General features: G+C 53.6%; 2 protein-coding genes across 8 annotated transcripts in view; both read left to right on the top strand.

Annotated features, from left to right (window-relative positions):
• Window positions 1-5,555, top strand: part of SLC45A3 (solute carrier family 45 member 3) — a 30,782-nt gene extending 25,227 nt beyond the window's left edge. For 4 of the 5 annotated variants that reach the window (XM_074850151.1, XM_074850153.1, XM_074850152.1 and 1 more), the window contains one exon: window positions 796-5,555. In XM_074850151.1, coding sequence (XP_074706252.1) covers window positions 796-1,251 — 456 coding nt within the window. In that variant the 3' untranslated portion in view covers window positions 1,252-5,555. The remainder of the gene's footprint in view (window positions 1-795) is intronic. The other variant, XM_074850155.1, reaches the window with a different exon arrangement.
• A 1,584-nt stretch (window positions 5,556-7,139) lies between these two features.
• Window positions 7,140-13,992, top strand: LOC141934721 (Krueppel-like factor 15). 3 transcript variants are annotated; one of them, XM_074850386.1, is made up of 3 exons: window positions 7,140-7,195; window positions 9,886-10,927; window positions 13,612-13,992. In XM_074850386.1, the coding sequence occupies exons 2-3, from the start codon at window positions 9,993-9,995 to the stop codon at window positions 13,787-13,789; spliced, it is 1,113 nt and encodes a 370-aa protein (XP_074706487.1). In that variant the 5' UTR covers window positions 7,140-7,195; window positions 9,886-9,992; the 3' UTR covers window positions 13,790-13,992. The 3 variants fall into 3 exon arrangements, with proteins under 3 accessions (XP_074706487.1, XP_074706489.1, XP_074706488.1); XM_074850388.1 differs by lacking the exon at window positions 7,140-7,195 and adding an exon at window positions 8,027-8,061; XM_074850387.1 differs by lacking the exon at window positions 7,140-7,195 and adding an exon at window positions 8,122-9,010.
• Window positions 13,993-21,766: the final 7,774 nt, after the last annotated feature.

Genomic DNA, 21,766 nt, shown 5'->3' with positions numbered 1-21,766 from the left:
AGATTTTTAGATTTCTCTTCTTCCTGCCCCTCTTTTCTATCCTGAGTGAGGAGGCTTAGGTCAGGCAGATGAAGCAGCTCAGTTGAGGTCATGTATGCACGGTCTGCTGCAGAGCTGAGAAAAGAGCTCTTGCTGAGTTCCCAGCGCTGTGCCATCTCAGCTGGTGTCACTTTTACGTATCCCAGACATTAAGAAGCAGCCATGCATCCAGGGCTCCGAACTGTTTGTCTGCCCCTTGGGCTCTTCTGGTTTTGGGTTGCCAGCAGACACTTTATGAACACTTCTGTTTGCGCTGGAGTGGACTGTCTGGCTTTGTGATATGTCCAGAGTGGGCTCTGGCCCTTCACTCCTGCCCTGCAAGTGTGTATCGGCTGATTTCAGGATGGGCTGAGCTGTAGTTGGTGCCCAGATTCCCTGGGTGAGGAGGTGACAACCCAGGGCTCAGTGCAAAATGTCTCCAGGCAGAGCCTGGGCTGGCTTTGGGGTGCAGAGGTCTGCTGAGCCCCAGAGCTTCAGCGCAACAAAGGCACCACTTGGCCACATTCCCCCGGTGAGTCAGGGTTGCTTTGAATCCCGTGCCAGTCGGGAAGAGCCAGGCTGGCTCCTGGAGGCCATCTCACGTGGGCCAGGCTCACTGCGGGCGCTCCCCACCTCTAACAGCCTGACCCGACACACACAAAGCACAGAATGGTTTTGCTCTCTTGCACAAAAACCAGGGCCCCCTCTCCCCCCACCTCGCTTGCTGGGCTCCACCCTACCCACTCATTCCTCACGTGGCCTCCTTCTTTCCCCTAGGTATTCTTGCATAAATATAAGAGCAAAGAGGAGGAAGATGCAGCTCGATTGGACAAGAAATCAGCCTTCTCTAAAGGCCTTCTTTCCAGCCAGAAGCTTCCTTACCAGAATGGACATGCTGGGAGCCTCTTCTCCTCTTCCTCTTCTTCCTCCTCACCTCCAGCCGCCAGCTCGGCTCTGTGCGTCAGCTCCTCCTGCGACGTCTCGCTCATGATGATGGTGGGAGAACCGGACTCAGTGCCTCCTGGCCGAGGGATCTGCCTGGACCTGGCTATTTTAGACAGTGCTTTCCTCCTCTCTCAGGTTGTCCCCTCCCTCTTCATGGGGTCCATCGTCCAGTTTACGCAGTCAGTGACTGCCTACATGGTGTCAGCTGCCGGCTTTGGCCTGGTAGCCATTTACTTTGCAACCAAAGTTGTCTTTGATAAGAGTGACATGGCGAAATATTCCGTGTGACGTGGAAGGCACGAGGGCAGCACACGGGTGCCTGCACGTGGCAAAACGAGATGTGTGTGTGTGTTCATGTGGCTGCTTGTGGGAAGCCTCGTGTGGCCCCTGCTCTCGCCACGCCGTTGCTGTGGCCCTGGGGGGTAGTTCTGGGGCTGGGGGCAGGAGAGATGCAGCAGGGCTAATCTCAGGTGTAAATATGAGGCATCGGGGCATTGCGCTTCGGGCCATCAGTGCTTTCCAAAGGTGCCTTTATCAAAAGAAAGCACTGCACAGCCAGCACCAAAGGGGGTTATACAGGGGAGAGAAAGGAAATGGGCTTTTCCTTTAATAACGGGTCATGTTTCTGAGCAGGAGAGACGGTGGTACGGGAAGGGGAGGGAAGAAATCATTGGCTCTCCCGTTTTCCAGTTATAGCTGTCTCCTCTTCCCCTGCTTGTTGTAGTTTTACTCAACTTCTTGAGCAATACTTCTGCAAATAGGACACTGGGAGGAGATTTCCTTGGAAAAAAAAAAGATGGGTGGCTAAGGTTTGGCCACGGAGCAAAGGGGGTTCATATGTGTGCACGCACGTTTCCGTCCTTCCCCACCTCTGTTCTGACTGGGAGAAACCATTTAGGAGAAAAGTTACTATGTCTTGTTTTGGAAAAACAAGTAACGTTTCATTAGGACCAATTCCAAAAGGTGACTTATCTTTTACCTATGTACCAAGTTGCATCAGATAGAAAGGACTTCTTAACTTTTTTTTTTTAATGATTGTTTTTAGCTTTCCTCACACAGTTCTCAGCAGCTCTGACCTCCCACTCCTCAGCACTCAGAACTGCCGCCTGCTCTCTCCCCTAACAGGTCTAGACTGTTGTGCCTCTTCCACACCTGGCCCCCAAAAGATGCTGCCATATCCCAAGGAAAATCTATTCTTGGAGGGTTTTCAGTCCTGTGACAGTGAAGTAGAACAGGAAGAGCTCTCCTGCAAGGCTACGGGGGGACAAGAGTACCAGGCCTGAGGAACTGCCTGTCCGCCGACCACTAGTTGAACTCCGCAGCAGTCACTACCGTAGCAGTTACCTGGAGTTGGTCGCTGACTGTGTCTGTTTTCCCTCAAAGACATGTCCCCAAAGCAACCTTCTAGACCAGACTCTTCTTTCCAGACAGACAGGCTTTCGGCTGTGCTGGCGGGCGGGCAGGAGCGCACCTCGCAGAGCGCGCTGCACCCCGGTACCCAGCACGGTGCCTGAGTTCACAGATTGCCAGCAGAGGCTGCTGGAAACAGCAGCGTAAACAGGAGGTGGGCAGGGTGAAATGTGCCTGCAGCCACTCTGGCAGGGGCTCACAGAGCAGGGTAAGCCTCCTTCTTGGTGTGCTGGACAAAAGGAACAGGACAGACACTCTTGATGCTGTTTGTGCCTCTGCTTTGCCAATCCAGATTACATATTTAATATGCTATACTTGTTTGGGCTTTTTAAAATTTATTTTATTCCCAGCCAGGAGTCAAGACTCTTACCGAGGCACAGTATGAACAGAGTTACCTGTTAGAGCGAGGCAGGGTGCCTCTTGCTCCCGTAGCACGGGGTTGTTCAGACTGTTCAGCTCCCAGGTGTGAGTCCCCTTCCACTGGCAGAAGAGTGGCTGCAGCTGCGTGTCCTTCTGGCCAGTCCCATTCCCCACAGGAGCGGACCAGCTGGAATAATTCTGCTGGGGGCAGATGTCTACCACTCCAAGACTACCCTACACCAAGTAGGAGTCAAGGTTCTGGCCCACAGTCAGCTCTTAGACTTTGAAATGATCCAAACTCTGCCTACAATGCATAGAGGAAAGCAGCTTTGGAGGCTAGGCTGGGAGTACACAGGAGTTCAACAGTCCTTAACTTTGGCTGGTCTAAACAAAGTGTTTGTGACTAATTTTCTGTGGAGGTGTGTGGGCAGTGAAATGCTCTTTTGAGGTTCGGCAGAAGGGCAAAATGTTGCTATTTTTCCAAGGTCTTGTCAGACGATTTCTTGGCAAGGTCACTCCCCTGCTGTCTGCAGACGGGTCCAGAGAAGGCTTCTCCTAAGTTTTTTAAACATTTCTTTCCCGTACAGGGTCACTGTTTTTGTTTTATTTCTTCTCAAATTATATGCCTACCAGCCTCCCTTTCCCACAGCAAGGTTTGTGTGCTGAAACACAGCTGCTTTGGGGATGGATTTGGCAGCTGTTTAACAGCCTACGGAAACAGTTTTTCATCTGTACTTCCTACCCTGGTCTCTGTCCACTTCAGGCTTCAGGAGGAAGTCTTTGAGGCAAAATATTATTGCCAGAGGTTGGATGTTTCTTGGATGAATGTTCCTAGTGATCAGTAACCTCTGACCCGAGAGTTTTCAAACAGGTCTCTACCTGAGTGCTGAAGAATCCTTAATTATTTTTTTTCTTACATAAAGTGTGGGGAACCTTCACACACGGAGGCTGCTACAATGATAAGTGCTTTTGATAATTGAGCCATTTACTTAAGTGCCTAAAGAGTACTTCCACACCAGACTTGAGGTGTACAGGTTTGATGATAAAGGCCTTGAATGCTTCATTACAGACATCCAAGTGATAAAGCAGTGGGCTGGAGACAGCCTTGGTTTACAATGTCCTTTGGTTTGGAATGTGAAAGAACAAGATGCTGCAGTTCTTGATGCATAATTGTATCTGTCCCTCAAGAGGAGAAGACTTAAGCCTGCCAGATACCCCGACTGACCTGCCCTCCACCCGCTGAGGTGGCTTTGGTGTGGCTATAGCCTGGCTGTAGCTGGTGGACATGAGTAGGTTTGGGCTCACGGCACGTGCAGCAGGCTCTGTCTTGGCTGAGCTGAAGGGCTGGGGATTAGTCAGTGCAGGTTGGGTCTCAGGCCTGTCCTCCATTGACAGATCGAGCATGTCTTCGGCCTCCCTGTTCCTCCATCCCCATCACTGCACTGGATCAGGGATTTGGCACCCAGATCTCCTCGGCAAATCTGCTGTCTGCATCCAGAGTGTTGGCTCTGATCTGGTCCTAGGAGAGGGCAGGCTGGCGTTGTCCTGTTCTCTCCTAATTCAGATACGCTTCCCTTGATTATCCACCAAGAGACTCTTGGATTTCTCCTCTCCCCCTGGCACCCTTCTTCCCATCTCTCCATCTGGAGTGAAACCCAGCGAATTCAGGAATTGCTCCTTTCCTTCTTCCCCTCCTGTTACACCAGGAGAAGATTGGGGCCATTTGCCCCGAGAGCGTGGCTGTTTGCAGGAGGGGAGGGAACACCAGTCGGGTCCTGGGCAGGTGGGGGACCAGGGGAGCCGCTTTCTGTGTAAGAGTTCAGCGAGGAGGGAAGACAAGGCAGCAGTGTCAGAGAATGGGGAGAGATCAGGGCAAGGGAGCAGGGGGAAGAGGGGGTTCAGGGGAAATTGGAGGCCTGTAGATGGGAGGGTGTGGGGCACTGGCTGGAATGGGCTGGCTCTGCCCTGGACGTGGCCCTTTGGACTGCGCTGCCCGGGCGGTGGGTGGGAGCGAGCCCCTCGCTGCGGCCTTGCCCTGTCCGTAAAGCACCTCATAACCCTTCCTGCCTGCAGCCTCACGCCAGCACCGTCCCGGCCACGTCGCAGGAGCTGGCTGGGCAGCCTGAGCTCAGGCTGGAGCTGGGCCCTTGGCACCTGCCTTCCCCCGGCCCGGAAGGGATGTTGCATTTGTCGTCACCGCAGTGGCCCTGTCCGTGTGCTCTGTTCCTACCAAAAGCTTTTCTTCCTAGTTGAGGCTGGTGCTGGGGCTGACAGGCATTTTCCAGAGTGTCTGTTGAGAAACTCCTTTCTTGGTGAGATTGTCCTTTCTGACTAACCTGATGTGCTTCTGCTAGGGACAGCTGCTCTGTCGGGGTCACATACTGACCAGCAAGTTCAGGTAAGCGCATCCCCTCCACGCTGTTACTGATACAACCTGTGTGAGCATAAAAGTCTCTCCAGGACGTGATAATACCGTGCAGCTTACAGGGACAAGCTCTGCAGAGGCGGTGACCGTCGGGTGGTAGGTGCGCTTCTGCTTTCTTCTCACGGGTGAATCGTGCTGGGCCTCTCCTTCCCTTCTGCAAGATTTGGAGAGAGGGGGAGCAGAGGGGAGAAGGGAGAATGTCTTTTTAATGTGCGACTGGTGTGAGTCTCTAGGGAGGGTGTCTGGATGCTGTTTCTTCTTTTGAGATCACGTGCTGTCTGCAAGATGTTCGTGTTTTATTTATTCGGTAGAGTAAATATTTTGTATACAATGTAAGAGGAAGGCTATTATAAATTTTTATGAAAAGGAGGAAATAAAAGGTGTTTAAACGGGACAAGGGCGTGTGTCGCTGAAGGAGCGGTGGGGCGGGGCGATGGGCGGGGCGCGGAGGACTCTCGGCTGTGAGGCGCCTCCTCGTGGCGGAGCGCGGAGGGACACACGCAGAGCGTCTGCGCCGGCGTGGGGAGGACGGGGGGCGGCGCCGGTCCTGGTCCCTGTCCCGGTTCCCTGCCCCTGCCCGCACCGGCCCCGTGGGCAGGGGGGTGCCGAGCTGCCGGCTGCTGCCTGCTGTGACCCCCAGCGATTCTGTGACATGGTGCCGGTCACAGCCCCGGGTGCTCGGACCCTGCACTAGCCAGTGCCGGAGGATTCTGAAGAGCCAAGACTTTCCCAGTCCCGACAAGGACTTTAAATATTCTTGGTGCTTACGCTAAAGGCCCTGACACAGACACGGGGCGAGGGGCACCCCGGCTCAGCAGTCGGACTGCCCTTTCCAAGGGACCGTGCACCTTCATGGTTGGCGTTTTTTATTGGTTTTCAAATGTGAAGCTTTGCTCTGGTCCAGGAGGTTTTGTTCAGGCTCAAAATCTCATGGTTCTTACAAAGCAGAGAAACTGCACTCCCTCCCTCGGGTTTGTGGGGCTCCGTGTAAGAGAAACTCCCTTCACCCACAGGGACACCGCCTGCCTCAGAATTGTCCCTCTGCTTGGAAATATCAACCCCAAACCGGTGTCACCGTCAAACCCTACAAGTGGTTTGAGAGAGCAGAGGTAAACGTGATTCCTCACTCCGGTCACTGTTTGCCCTGCGCACGGCGCAGCACGCTGTCGTTTTTCTCACTCTCGTGCTTTTTTCTGTCACAGGGCTCCGGTGACACCGAGAGGAACACGAGGTGCTTTAGAGTGACCCCACCAGAGGATGGCTCCCAGCATCCTGCGAGTCTGCTGCTTGCATGGTTCCGTGGGGCTCAGCCTAAACCATCCTAAAGCTCAGCCTTGTAGGGCCTCCCCTGGGAAGCCACGAGGAGACCTCACGCAGCCCCTTATTGCAGCAGCGTCAGGACGCTACGGCCCTGCCAAAACTGTTCCTGTGCAAGTGAAAACCGGTGTCCCAATGGATGCCGGTGGCCTGCCAGGACTTTTTTTCCTGAACTGCTGGAGAAATCTGGACTTTCCAGTGTACGTTAACGGCAAAGTGCGGTGGGGCCCAAGGACCCGCTCCAGCCGCCGGACAGGGCAGCAGACCCGGGACAACCTGAATCCAGGTGGCCCGTGGGCCCTTCCCGGGCCGGGGGGGCTCTGGGGGCTGCCCCAGTGGGTAGCCAGCGGGGCCCAGTGCCGGGCCCAGTGGGGGAACTGGTGCAGGTCCCGGTGGGGTCCCTGTGCAGGTCCCTGTGGGGTCCCGGTGTGGAGCCCAGTGCCAGCCCGGTGGGGACCTGCTGGTGTCCCGGTGGTGTCCCCGTGCAGGTCCCCGTTGGGTCCTGGTGGGAGCCCGGTGGGATCCTGGTACGAAGCCTGGTACGGGTCCCGGTGGTGTCTCGGTGCGGGTCCCGGTGATGTCCCGGTGCCGGCCCGGTGGGGGCCCGGCGCTGGCCGCCAATGGGACCGGCGGCCGGAGCCGAGCCCTCGGCGGGGCGGGGCGGGCCGGGAGCCGCCCCCGCGCTGCGGGAGCCGCGGTGCCAGCATGGACCGGAGCCGGGTAAGGGGGTGCGGGCGGCGCGGGGGGGGGGACACCCGTTCCGCTGCGCTCCCCGGGGGGCTGCCCGCGGCGGCGGAGGGGCGGCTCGGCGGGGGCAAGGTCGCCCTGGGGCGGGGTGTTTTTTGGGGTTTTGTTTGTTTTGGGTTTTTTCCCTCCCCCCGGGGATGAAGGGAGCCGCCGGGCCGGGCTCGGTCTCCTCGGCCCAGGGGGCTTCCAGCCTGCTCCTGGCTCCGTTCCCCGCGGTGGGGTCTGGGGGCAGCGGTCGCTTTGCTCACACGTGCTTGTCCTTGGCCGGGTGGGAGCGTGGGGCGTCCCTTTATCCCTACACGTGGCGTGGGCTGCCAGTGGCTGACTTGGAGTGGTGTGGTTGTCCTGAAAGGCTTCGTGAGCCCAGGTTCTGCACGGACACCCTGAATGTAATCCACGGCTCTGAAGAGGTTACAGGTGTTTGTTCGTGTTGTTCAGTCACGAGAGGAGAGTCGTAACCCTCGGCTGAGTTCCCAGCTCCTGCTTGTTGGCTGACCTTGAGCAAATTACTTTTTCTCTGTGTGCTCAAACTGCACATCTGCTGATTTTGTACGGTAATTGAGTGCTCTTAGGGATCGGAAAAACTGTAGGAGTAGAAATACAAAGTGAAGCTCGAAAACGACGTTGACCTTGCCTTGCAGTGTGCTTCGCTGAAGGCCAAAGTCGGGTCTCCATTTTCTTGCAGTAGCTTCTCTGGGATGACAGCACCGCTGACGTGCATTTTGCAGAAATGCCTTGGATTGACAAGGCACTGACATCTGTAACGAGTGTCTGCAAAGGCTGTAAGAATCAGAGCACACCTCCAGGTTACACATATCCCCTTAGCACCGCTCTGCCAGGTAGGACCTTACTAGTACCCCGCTTAGATGGGAAATTGAGGACCAGAGCGTGCCAACAACTACCCCAAGGTCACACGAGAAGTCTGCAGTGGAGCAGGAGACCCTGCTCAGATCTCCTCAGTCCCAAACCAGCAGCTTAACCACAGGACCTTCCTGCCCTCTGGTTGTGCTTTTCTCTGTGTTGTTGGTTCAACAGAACTGTTCACTCTGAATTTACAAGGTATGCACTAAATGAGGCTCCTGAGCTGAGGAGTTCATAGTTTAATTCAGTTGTCCTGCAGGCATGCTGATGGGATGGAGAGTTCCTGAGCTGCTCTTTGAGGAGACCTTGTTGGAAAATCAGGTTTTAAGACCTTCTGGAAGAGGTAAACAGAAGTGTTTGGTAGCCAGAGGGGGAAGGCTTTTCTAGCCTGTAGAAAGAGGAGATGAGAGTCAGAGAAGCAGAGATCAGAAAGAGATCATAACATTGGTGTGGAGGAAGGAGTGGAATTGGGTGCTGCCTTGAAGGTGGTGGTTCAGAGCACGGATTTGTGTTGTGATGAAAACTTGAAGCCTGAAGGTTGAGGTTGGCCCAGACACCTTTCTTACCTCACGTGTCAGCAGCGATGGTCTCTGCTCATCAGGACTTGTTGATGCAGAGTTGTGCTGGAGCCAGGCTGTGGGCAGCACTGCAAATGGCCCCCAGCAATGTGGCGTCCTGCTCTTCGCAGATTTTGAACAATGTGGGGATTATTTCTTTTTAAGGGGAAGAGCCTTTATATCACATCCAGGCTGCTTCTCAAAATTTCCCTTTCCCAGCTCTCAGGACCCTGAGGAAGCAGTGATAACAAGGACTGGCTTGACTGGTTTGCAGCTCTGCAGAAATCTCCTGGACTTACTCTGGAAAAGGTCCATGAGGGGTTTTGGCACAGGTGTTTTTTCTCTTGGAAACTCACTTTCTGCATTTAATGTAAAAAGCAGAAAGCTCCTGCCCTCCTGGGCAGTTTAGGCGTGGCCAGAGCAGGGTGCAGCCTCGGGGCTGCCCTCTCGCAGGGGCAGGGACGGTGCACGGCCGGGCCTCTGGGGTTTGGCGGGTTGAAGTCACCTTCTGGAGACTGCACGGGTCTGACCTGGAGATACTGTGCTATTTCTTGCCTATTTTGAAAGGTGGTGTTTGTGTCCTCGAGGGCCCTGTGAGCTGACCCCAGACAGTCTGTCTGCGATGCTTTCTGGCGGAGTGACTGAGCTTGGGCAGACCTGCCTGAACTGGCTTTAAACTCGCCCGCTCGGGCGCCGGTAACCAGCGTAACCACAGCAGCGGGGTTGCTGGTGAATGCTCACCAGAGCCCCAAGCAGTTTGGCAGCAGCCACTCTCGTGTCTCGTTACCTGTTCCCCAACTAGTTAGCTTTAATCCAGCCATGATAGGTCTGCGTCAGGTTGTGGTTGTACCAACATTTGCAGTGTGGAGGAACCAGCACCCTCTCTTGGCTTTCAATTAACTCCTAGTTGTAAGCCACAAGTCATCCCCTCTGCCATCTAGCAGCACACATGTGCCCTCTGGCGTAGGTAGAAGAGGGATGAAGAGTTTCATTGTGTATTTTTAACTTAACAAACTCCCCGGAGAAGTTTGCTTCTGGGGGGAATCTAGCTCTTTGCAGCCTGTTAGCATCCTGCATAGGAAAATGGTTAGCACGTGTTTTTTTGAGCAACAGACTCTTTAAAAACAAAGGCCACTGACTAGTTTTGATGTTTTCTTTCTAATGCACAGTCTGTTTTATTCAAAGGTTGAGGTTTTCTTGTTTGCTTTTTAATTTGGAAATAACCTTGGTGGTGTTCCCTTGTAGGTGAACGAAGACTTCCCCAGCCTCAGGAGCTCCAGCTGAGCTCTTACCGAGGCTCCTGATCCAGCTGAGCCGAGAGCTTTGTGTGGGTAGAGAACGTGAGTCAACAAATGGTCTCTGTGAGTCACCAGGAGCTGCTGCCCTCCTTGACCAGCTCTTCCCTGCTAGAGAGCTCTGCCAGCGCTCTGCAACGCAGCATGCCACCATCCCTTCTGCCGGGGCACGGCGGGGAGAGGGTGTCCGGCCACCCCGAAGGCTCTGGCCATCTCCTTGCTGGCAGCACTAGCCACTCGGAAGGCACCTCGCTCCCCCTGTCTGGCACGAAGGGGGAAGACACAAAACCCTCAGTCGCTGTCTGCGAGGCTCACCTCAGGCTGCCTGACTTCTGCAGCAGCCTCTCCCAGGACTTCATTCCCACCCTGGAGGAGATTGAGGAGTTCCTCAGGGAGAAGGCTGAGTTCCTCAAAGATGAAGCAAGTGAGCTTCACCCAGCTGGAGGGAAGGTCGAGATCAAATCTGAGATCAGCTTAGGTAGCTCTGAGGGACAGCCTGTCTCCAGCGTGGCTCAAGAAGATGTCTCAAATGCTGCTCAGCCTGCAGGGACAGCGGATGGTTGTGACCGGGCAGTAGCCGCTGGGAGCATTCCTGTAGTCCTCCAAATCCAGCCTCTGCAGATGGACAGTGGCAGCCCGCTAGCGCAGAGTGCTACAGCTGGTGTCAGGGTGGCCCAGCTGGTAATCAGCTTGCAGGGCCAAAATCTGTCTCTCCTCCCTCAGGTCCAGCCCCCTGTGACCATCATGGACCAGAAATATGTCAAAATTGCCCCCCTGCCAGTCACCATGAGGCCAGGGGGGCCGGGGGATGTGCAAGAGGTGGAGGCAACCCCCAAGTATCAGAAAGCCCCCCCTTCCCTCGTCCGCATCCACAAGTGCTCGCACCCGGGCTGCGGCAAGATGTACACCAAGAGTTCCCACCTCAAGGCTCACTTCCGTCGGCACACCGGCGAGAAACCCTACACGTGTGCTTGGCCCAACTGTGGCTGGCGGTAAGTGGGAGCTGTGGGACTGTGCGAATGGGTGTCCCTGCCAGAGGCCTGCCATTGCTTGCCAAGATGCAGGAGAGCTCTTGGCTAGTGAAAATTCAGGATAAAATCACAAGTTTTCTTTGCCGAGTGAGTTATAGGTGAGAGTTGGAAGGAAGCCTGGAGGAGTAAAGTTTGTCGAGCGCTTTGGGCAGTTTTCACTCAGTCCAAAAGTGCTGAAAACCTCCAGCTGGGAAAGCGTAGCTGACACTCTCTGTAACACCTCAAATCCCCCTTGAACTGGATGCCTAAACACCCTCTGGCAATAGAGCTTTTCCAAGTGATGTTGTAATTTTGCAAGCTTTCTCTGTCTAGTTCAGGACAGAGTTGGGCTACAAAAAATGGCTTTTCCCATTAACATTTGTCCCAGGAAACAGGACTCTTGCTGCTTCCTCAGGAGCCAGCACATAGTTCTGTGTTTGTTCAGCAACTCTTTGCTTTCTCGTGCTGCTTGCCTGCCCTGGCTGCTTGTATCCCTCAGACACCTGTGGGCCTGTAGCATATCTCCATGTTGCAGTTACTTTTGTTTGCTCTGCACATGATGGTGGTTATCGTTTTCTTTCATCTGTGTTCCCTAAATTAACCTTGCTTTTTAATCTTGCTACACTTCTCTGATTATTATTCTGCTGTTGTGTTCTCTTCCTGGTACCGTGTACTTGTCCTGAGGGACAGGATGCTCAGTACAGCCTTTGGCAAGAAGGGCTAATAATCCTCAGGTCTTGCGTAGCACTTTTCATCAGCAGATCTCAAAGCATATCACAAAGAAAACTGGTGCTGGCAGCACTGAGCTTTCCTGGTTTCTTATGCAATGCTTTGGCATATGCCCGCTGCCTTGTTTCGCCGGATGGTGCGTTTTGGCTTCTGTCTCAGGGTGGTGAAACTCTGGAAGGTATGAGACTAAATGCCAATTTTGGGACTCCCTCTTGCCAAGCTGCTGTCCCTTTGCCATCAGCAATTGTCCCTCCATTTCATTACAACTGCAGTGCATGTTTATAGGCATCGGCTCCTTTTCCAGTACCACCCAGTACCACTAAACCCTCCCACACCTGATGCTCAGAACCTGGGGATGAGGAAGGGGACAACTGCAACCCCTCAAGCAGCACTTTTCCTCCTGGGAAGGAGGAAAGGGATGGTGCCAGCCTGTTCGGTGGCATCCTGGGGGCTGGCCACTGAGCCGCTGTGCTCCGCTTCGCTTGCTGCCCTGCCCTCCCCCTCCGTGGGAGCAGTTACGCTGTCAAGTGATGTGCTCAGCTGGGGCTGGGGTTCTCCAGGCCATGCTCCCTTTTCTAGATGTGGCCCTAACTGTAAATATATCTGTCATTTCTCCTGGCCCTGCTTTCTGTGAGGAGCTGAGACCTTGGAACTCGCTTCTCGCAATAAAGCTGGAGAAGAAGTCAGTGGTTTGCAGGGAAGACCTGAGGAAGGCCTTGGGACAGAGTTTGTTTTCACAGAGCCTCTTGTGAGCAGCCACAGTATTTACTGTACCAGGTGTGAGCTTGAAATCCTATCGCTGGGAGTCTGGGGTTACATCTGAAGTTCCCTGCTTTGTGCTTCTTTGCGTGGGCATGTTTCAGCCAGATGGAAAAACCCTTCCATCCTGATACTCCTGCCATCTGTGTTGGCTCCTTAGAGGCAGAACAGGAGTAAATCCTGTCCGGTCCTCCTCTCCAGCACTCCCCTGACACTTGGACATGCCAAGCTTGCTGCAGTCACGCCAGCTCCCAGGCCTTGTTGAGACCTTGGAGGTGGCACCCACAAACCAGCTGTGGGCCAACTTGCTGCAGGTGCCCCCGGGGCTGGATCTGTGTGTGCCAGGTGGAAAAAAGGAGGGAGAATTAAGTGGGGACGTGCATGTGGTTGAAGGGACTTTCCAGGCTGTTCAGCTGATCTGCCCCAGGTGTGGGAATCACACAGACAAGCAGTCTGAACACCGGGTATTCCTGTGGTCCCTGTCAACAGCAGTTTGCTTCAGCATGGAGACCTCAGCTCCTGTGCTCCAGGCTGGGTGCGTTTGCTTTTCCTCCCCTGGGCTTGTATTGAAACCAGCTCACAGGCAGCTTCTCTCCCCCCAGCTCCCAATCCAGCCCAGGCTGACAGTGAAAACTCACTTCTGAGCAACAAGGGGATGCTCAGAGTTTGCAGGGAGAACCCGTGCTCTCCCAGGAAAAACAAGCCTCCTCTCAACAGTGATGCTCTTGGTTGGATGTGGGAGTTACATCCCAAGCCTTTCCACCCAGGCTCCTGGGCAGGGTCCTTTAGTCACTGCCAGCCTGGGCTGATGCCCCAAAAAGCATCTGGCCTTGGGGCTGTCAGCTCCCAAAAGGCTGCAGCGAGTCTAAAATAAATTAAGTGGACATTGTCCTTTAAGAGCAGTGGAAAGAAATGAAGATCTCAGTGGGTGAATTCTTTTCCTCTTTCCTATCTCTGAGTCACCCCTTGGAGGGGTTTATTTCCTTCCATTCCTCCAGCCTGGGGTAGCTGTGCCTCGCTGGGCAATGGGATGGAGCAGAGCAGAAGTGACCCATCTAGGGTCACCCCAAGGGGCTGTGGCAGACACAGACCTCCGCCTCCCGTGTGCCAGGGTGCTCAAATTCCCTGTCCTGTCGAGCAGCGAAGGCTGGGTCCACCGTGCTTCCCTTCTCCTGCAGGTTCTCCCGGTCGGATGAGCTCTCCCGTCACAAGCGCTCCCACTCGGGTGTCAAACCGTACCAGTGTGCCGCCTGCGAGAAGAAGTTTGCCCGCAGCGACCACTTAGCCAAACACGTGAAGATCCACCGGGGCCAGCCGTGCAGCCAGCGGACGCTTCAGGGCGGCAGCAGAAGTTAAGTCTTGCTGCTTGTCCTTGCAAGGCTGAGTCCAGGAGGCCCTGAAGCTGGGCAAACAGTGCAAAAACCACTACACTAATGACGAGGGGGAAATGACTCTCTTTAACAAATTATAGGAGATCCAGTGTTATCTGGGTGACCTGCGTTCACGGCCTGTTTCTGGTACTTCTGTCCCTCTCTTAAATACAGGTGATGGAAACCTGAGTTGATTGAGGGTGAGTGTGTGTGTGTAGGAGCGCGGGGCTGGGGTAGAGGACAAGCTTTACAAGATCCCTTTGCACAGCGCGTAGGTGTCACCTCCACCCGTGCTCACAGCTCTCCAGCCCCGCCGTGAGGCATCCCCGGGGCTGCTGCCGAGTCACACCGGCCTCCCGAGAAACACCAGCAGCACTTCAGAGACAGCCAGAGAGGATTTTTGTTCTGGCCGGACTCGCTCAGAAACCCGGCTGTGTGAGCCCACCTGGCAGAACAGGGGATGGACGGGGGGTGTTTGGGTGTGGTGTGGGGGCTGAAGGCAGACGTTGGGGGTGGCTTTACTGCTGTGGTTGAGGTGGTTGTGTTGTCCCTAACGCTGCTTTTCTGTGCTGGTGGTTTTTCACCTGACTGGCGCCGGGTGCGCTGGCGTCCTTGGGGAGTGTGATGTCGCGGCTACGGGCGGGAAACGCGTCTGTTCAGCTCGCTCAACGGTGCGCGTTGAAAGGGGATCAGGAGACACGTCAGCAGCCCCAGCAAAGTCCTTTTTTACATGCTGGCGTGAAAGAACAGCGGTATGGAGAGACACCGACTTGCACAGACCCACGGAGGAGCTGTACGCTCCGGGCAGGGGGAGCAGCGCAGCTCACAGGTTGCTTACGTCCTTTTTGTATTTGATTTCTGGTTAATTAAAGGCCAACTCCTTGCTACTGTGCCAACTTCCCGAGCTTTTGCAAACATCTGGGAGGGAATTAGGCGCTTGTACAAACAAAGAATAAGCGTCAGGAGTTTGAGCTAGGCAGCGTGCCCTTTCTACGTGACTTTGCCAGCATGTCTCAAGCTGATATTTAGCGCCTCCAGGCTCTTTTCAGCTCAGGTGTGCTCATGCTGTTCTGCTGTTACCCCAATGCTCTTCCAGAGTAGGACTTCACGCACTTGTCTCAAGCTGCCCTTGAGCTGGCTTTAGTGAGGAGTGTTGGGTTGTACCCAAAATAAAGATGGGGAAATGAGCTAAACCATTTTTCCCTGCCCTGTGGAGGGCCTGTTTGTACAGCAAAGAGGTTGTTCTTCGGTCCCTGCAGCCCTTTTCGAGTGATGACTCTGGGGAAGCAAAAAGCCAGACTGGTGGGGATGGATATGGTGTCCTGCTCTAAGGGTTGGTACAAACATCTCTGGATGAGACACCAAACTTCTGTGCAAGAAACACAAGCTTGTAAAGCAATCCATCCCAGGTACAGCATCGTCTGGCTGGAGGTGTTTGCTGCTGGTGACTGCTCCTTCCTCAGAACCTCTTCCAGCTTTGTTGAGAAGCTGCTGCAGTGTGACTTCAGGGAAAGAAGGAGCAAGGGAGCTGAAACTCCTGGATTTATTCTTAGTCTAGAATATTTGGGGATGCTCTTGAAGGAGATGCTGCTGCTGCGGAGATTGGAGATGGATGGGGTAGGGCACCTTCCACCATGGAGTTTCTCTGGTGCACTCAGGGTGCACAATGAACTTGCTTCTCCTGCTGTTTGTTGTTCCAGTGCTGCAGGGCCACGGTCCAGCCCAGGACCTGATGCTACGGGTCTCTATACAAGCACCAGAGAGAAGGGTCCTCTGCCCCCAGGCCTTTGGCCCCTATAAATGGCAAAAGTTTCTCTAAATTCAAAGCTGCAGCGTGCAGGAATGATGTTTCCGCGGAGGAGAAACGTTACTAAAGCTGGCTTGGGGTTTGGATTCTTCACTGTGAAAACAAGCAGGCCAGCAGCTGAAGGAAGGCGCGCTGGCCAGCTTCCAGCCGCAGCGGAGCGGGGAACCGACGTGTGGCTCGCCCAGCTGCACGGCTGCAGCGTGAGCCGCGGCTAATGGATCTGCTGTTGGGTTTCCAAAGAGCTGGCGTGCCCGGGTTGCGTGTTTCTGGGAGAACACCTGCATGATTTGCTTTCCCAGTCCCCAGGCGGGAGGGCAGGGTTTACAGCAGAACTAGCTGGAGCCACCGCTGCTTGACTTCAGATCCAAACTTTCCCCAAAGGTCTGCGACTGCTGGTTTCTGGATCCCAGCTTAAACTCCTTCATCCTTAGCCCGTAAGTGGGTAGGTGTGGGTAGGCTGAATGGAAAGTCGCTGCCTGCAGCAGTGGGGTTTCTTTCCTCTGTGTGCAAGTGGAAGTGTGTAAGAGCTGCAGCCCTCCTGTTGACTCTCTGGAGCGAGCTCTCCCCTCCGGGGGAGGAAGGCAGCTTTTGCAATGATTAGCTGGAGATCTGGGCCTGCCTCGGGGAGCGAGCGCTCTCCCAACGCGCTGTGAGTGCTCCCACCTCTGCCCTGGCCTGGCCACGCGTGACCAGATGCCAGCAAGAAACACAGCCCGAGTTCATGTGATGCTGAACCTTTAACGGTGGGCCAGAGGAGACAGGTATGCAAGAGCCTACTTTGGGTTGCCTTTTGTTTTAGTGGACTTTTGCCTGACTAGGAATTTACTTCACACCCCCTTTGCTTGAGGGCTCGCTTCGGAGGCCACACGCCAACATGACTCATGCCCGTCTTGTGCTTTTATCTGTCCCCCTTCGCTCTTCTCCCTCACTCCAGACTCTTTCAGAGCACTCCCTGTTCATTTTGGACCTGCCCCATCCTGCCTCCCTCCGCTCTCAGCCGAAGGCAACTGCGGAGATTGCATGTTTCCAGACTGTGGAGCAAGAAGAGCTGTGCCTCATCGTTAGTCCGAGGCCCTTCTCTGTTCTCCAGCAGCTTATCTGGAGAACAGCTCCCACAGAGTCCACGTTGGTCCTGGGCTGGATCTGCCACGGCAGACAGGGCTGGGAGCGCTGGCAGCGGTGACTTGCAGCGTACCTGGGTTGTTTTGCCATTCCTTTTAAACAAACCACAAAGGGAGGGGAGAGATTTTTATAAAATAAAATACCCTAGATACGTATCTCTTGTGCAATGCGTATTATAGTCTCACCTGCTTCCCTCTGGGGACTTTGGATGAATGGCTTAAAAAGTTTACCGAAGGCTCTGTAATTACCTATCCTTTACTCCAGTGAGGATATTACTCCACAGCAGAAACATTTGTGGTGGAAGTACAGATGGATCTGTGGCATCAGGAGGGACGTGGGCCCTTCTGTCTTCCCAGGAACAAAAATACACTGGAGTTGCCAAGAGGTGACACAAACTGCCCTCGTGTCAGCGGGGCTGCTGGGTTGTTATAACCCTGGCTCCGTCTCAGACGGTGCCGTTAAGCGAACGGGGCCATGTGCCTGCCATGGTTTCCCTGTTGGAGGAGGAATGGGAGGAACTGGTTGCCTTGTGCTCGAAGTGAAAAGGCTGTCAGGTTGCTAAGCAGTGCTTTTTAAGAAATGAAATGCAAGCAGACAGGAGTTGTAGCAGGGCAGGACGTGGGAGAGCACAAAGAGAAATTCAGGCAATTCTAAATTTGCAGCTGGGGCTCTGGATATAGCAGTACGCAGTGCAGAGCCCTCCATCTTCGGCAGCGTGACAGCACTGACATCCCCAAGCTGCAGCCCACGTGGAGCTCGTGCTGGCTGCTCATCTGCTGAGATGAGATAAGGGCCAGCACAAATCCACGGCTTGGTTTAAGGCCCCTGTGGAAATATATCTCCGAGATGGATCATTAGGTTTCTCCTTTTTTTGCCCCAATAAAATCAGAATTGGATTTTTATTAATGATTCTTCCTTCTAGAATCCAGTTTTATTTGGGTCAAATGTAATTTTTGGCGTAGTTTCTCTTTTTCCTGGTGGTTAAGCAGCAGAAGCTGGCTTGGGGCAGGGAGCAGACCGGGGGCTGGAGTTTTCCCAGGACAGGAAAGGGCCTTTGTGGGTCTGGGACCGCACAGGCTGGAAAACAGGCAAACATTTGCAAGAGCAGAGAGGGTCAGTTGAGCGTTCCTCTGCTGCCTTGCCAGCTAGCCACCAGCTGGGCCAGATCCTGGTCCTGAGTAAGGAAAGGTGGAAGCTGGAAATGGGAAATGGGTGGAGGAGGTTTGCAGCCCTGCCAGCAAGGCACGAACCCTCGGGTGGCTCAGCAGCACTTCTGGGGCCTGAAGCTTGAAGCAAAAAGCACAGGAGCCCCTTGCTAGTTTGCGTGTGTCCCAGGACGTGGTTCAAGCTCTTCTGGAGCCACGGCTAAGCACAAAAAGCAGTTTCCTTGCAAAGAAGTGGGGTATATCACGGCCTTGTGCTGCAGCTGAGGCAATAGCTCACCCCTGATGCTCTGCTCGCCTCCCCTCACTGTCAGACAGTGAGCAGGCTCTGGGGGAGCTCCTGCCCTGGGAACAGAGGGGTTAAGGGCACAGCGAAGCTTAGTGAACAAAAGAGCTAAATTAAAACAGCTGCCTGCCTTGACTTGGCCTGGCCATGCTGGATGACTTACCTTCTCATAATCAGCTTTCTAAGGAGGCACCAGTCCGCTGGCAGGGCGGTAGGAGCAGGGCAGAACATCTCTGGGTAGGAATAAGGCTCATGAGCGATCGGCTTTTGTTGGTCGCTTGCCCCGCGGGGCTCAGTGATCCTAACCCCAGGCTGGACGCTTGTTTTTAGCATGGACTTTGGACAGATTGTTTGCAGGGATGCACCTTTCCTAGGAGCTGCTCTCTGCTGCCTATGCAGGTAAAACACTTTGCTTTTTCTGGTGTTTTCTCCCAGCTGCCTTGCTGGGGGAAGGTTCTCGGCTGATGTGATAAATTCCCTGGCTGGAGCCCTGTGGGAGAGGATGGGGGTGACTGTCTGGTCAGCTGTGCCATTTCTCGTCGTTTGATCCAGGAACTGGGCAGTGATACAGAAAGGGCTTATCCTTTCCAGCTTTCCTGGAAAATCCACCCAGATAAAGCCTTTTTTTAGCTTAGAAAGTATGTGGTTGGAGAGGGGGGGAAATCAGATATGTGATTTGACATCCACAGATCTGTGTTCGCTTTTGGAAACGTTGGCTTTTCTCTGTGAACTACACCAATTTCTCCCCAACTGCAGTTTCACAGCTCCTTGCTAAGAAAGCTGAGCGCACTGCAGTCTGCTTCTCACCTCTTCTATTTCAGACCTTGGGTTGTTTGCACAAACAACAGGCTCTGAAATGAAATTCTAGATGTCATTTAAATGGTCGCGATGGGTCCTGACTTTGCCCTGTTGTTACCAGCTGTGATGGTGCTGTTGGGTTGGGCCAGGAGGAGAACCAGTGAGGTTTTTAAGAGTTGTATTCAGGAATTTTATTCAGGATGTGGGAACTTCACAAGGGGAATTGTGCTTTTAGGAGGAGAAGGACTGTGTAGATAACATGGTGGAAACTAGTTTGGCAACGTTGTGTAATAACCAGAGATCCCCTGGTGCACGACTTTAGGGCTTAACTTCCACAAGCACCTGACGCCTCCTCCAAGCCTACCTGAGTCAGTGAAAAAACCCCAGCCTTTCTCCTACTGCATCCAGTTCCTCGCTGTGTAGTGAAGTTCTCATGCAACTGGGAAATTCTGCTTTTTCCTGTAATGAAATACTGAGTGTTCCTTTGAATATTAGCAGCTGTTGTATGATGGGGGCATTGCACATCCTGTTCAGCAAAGTATTTAACTCTAGAGCAGTGAACTCCCCTCTGTGGCTGCCTGCTGAGGAGCCTCGGCCTTGCCCCAGTCATATATCTCCTGAGGGAGTGGAGATGGAGGCTCGTGGCCTGGATTAGCCACCCAGTGCCTGCTGTAGGGTGCTGAACTTCCTCTCTGCCTCTTATCTACCCTGAGCGTGCAGATTGCCGGGTCCTCGAGGCAGGGGCTCTTGCATTCACAGCCTCAGAAATAACAAGGGCTTGAAACCAGTGTGAATCTGTGGCTTTTTGAGAGCATCAGCAAACACCAAAGCAGAGGCAGAGCTGCTCTCTGCAGAGGAAACCCGGAGAGCTGAAAAGCCAGAGTGCACAAAGGCTTTATCAGGTCTGAGAAATACGAGATCATTAGCAGCCTGGGTGTGAAAGCGAACACGAGGTTGGGAACTGAGTTACTTCTCCACCTTCCTGCGCTCCTTTTAGCTTCAGCAAAGGCAGCTGGTATTTGTGGGCCCCTCTGTGCCTTGTAATACTCCGTGGGCATCCTGCAGCGTCTCTGGGACCTCTGTGAAGTGACGACTTCCCGCATGAGCAAGTGCCACCATGTTCTGGGACGCTGGGGTGGCGTCTCTACGAAGAGCGTTACGTTCACCTGGGTGGCAAAGCTTTGCCGTGGGTTGTGAGCGGGGTGGGAAGCTGCTCTGAACCAAGTGACAGCAGATTTCCTGCTGTAAATTTGTCAGTTGATGACTAGCACCATCTAGGCCTCGTAGGCAAACTAGCACTCGTGCCCACTTTTTGGTAGAGCTTCTGTAGGGTAAGGGGGCAGCTGGCAGCCCCAGAGCCGGACCGTCCCGCTGCGAATCCGTGCTGCTACGGGACTTGTGCTGCTCCTGCTGCCTGTGACCAGCAACCCGGCTTTCTCACAGGTGCTTCTCAAAGCGAGCGGGGGGCTTGCCTTCCCCCCCTTCCCCTCCAAGGATGTCTTAGGAGCTGTGGTCTAAGGCGCTAATATTGGTAATTGAAGCGGTGGTGATCCGAGAAGGCGCTGAACATTAAGCTTCCTGAGAGCATCTCTCGAGAGAACAACGAGTGGATTTTCATTGTGAAGCTTTAAAAACAACCAACCAACCCTTCCTTGATCTAAAGGCTTTTCCCTCGTGAGCGTATCCTCTCACTAATGAGGCATGAAACCTCTCACAACGGTTCTGCTTATTTCACGACTTTTGGATTCCCAGGACTCCTGCAAAGCTCGGTCTCAGAGTTGGGAGCTGTATTAAAATAGCACCTCCATATTCTGGAGCGAGGCCTCGTTAGGGTCTGATTAGCTGTTGCATAATTTTCTGGCTTTCCTGGTGCCTGTGCTTCCCTGCTCCCTCCCGTCACTCTCCCAAGCCATGATCACGTGATGGCAATGTCAGAACCTTGCAGTAAGATTTCTCTTTTTTGAGAAGTCAGTGCTTTTAGAAATCTCTGCGCTTTTCTGACTGACTTGTCCTGCATTTTCCTAGAACTGGCAGTTACGTATCACTTCATGACTTTGTCCTTGCCTCAGAACTTGCAAAATCTATTTCTAGGTGCTGCCATCTGATTAACCTTCACCAGAAATCCCAACTGAAATGTATTTGTTTGACTTCCTTTTTCTGCTGCCTCTTTCTCTTTAAAATGCCTTTGTGTGTGAGCTGCTTTTTTAAAAGGTCTTTGCGTATGAGCTTTTTCCAAATCCTGCCTTGTTGCCTGCTTGATTTTATTCCATCCCTTTGTCTGTCCTATATTTTTTCCCTTGTGATGTTGTCTAAGATAGGAACAAGCCCACGCTGGATTGCAAACCCACGGCAGGGGAAGCAGAACAAAGTGAGAGTTGCACAAAGTAGGAAATTTATTATCCATCTAAAAAAGATGCTTTGATTGTCAGTGGAATTACCCCAGCTGATACAGCTGTAGCTGAAGCCCTTTAGGTCCTTTGGCTACTGGGGGTGGAGTGGGGTTGGTTTTTGTGTGCTGTCCCTCTTCCGCGGCAGCCTGCACTGGATTTTTGGGTTCAGCTCATGCATTGTTTCCTAACTGAGTGCTAAGGAAATATGAAGTTTTTGGGTGTGCTGGTAGATTTTGCTGATGGCAAGTAGAAACAAAGCCAGGGAAGAATCTGGAGTTGTGGTGGTGCGCTCAGAGAAGGAGCTCTGCTGTTTGCCTTGCAAAACATGTTCGGACCCCACTCGAGTCTGGCACGCGTGCTGAAACACCGGGTTTGTGTGATCACATATCTTGTGAAA

This window comes from Strix aluco, chromosome 25, assembly GCF_031877795.1.
Source record: "Strix aluco isolate bStrAlu1 chromosome 25, bStrAlu1.hap1, whole genome shotgun sequence".
Classification (NCBI taxonomy): domain Eukaryota; kingdom Metazoa; phylum Chordata; class Aves; order Strigiformes; family Strigidae; genus Strix; species Strix aluco.
This window is presented reverse-complemented; position numbering and strand designations above follow the sequence as displayed.

Coding starts and splice junctions, on each gene's coding strand:
- LOC141934721 (XM_074850386.1), top strand. CDS start 9,993: ATGGTCTCTGTGAGTCACCAGGAGCTGCTGCCCTCCTTGACCAGCTCT. Junction 10,928..13,611: donor TGGCCCAACTGTGGCTGGCG/GTAAGTGGGAGC, acceptor CTTCTCCTGCAG/GTTCTCCCGGTCGGATGAGC.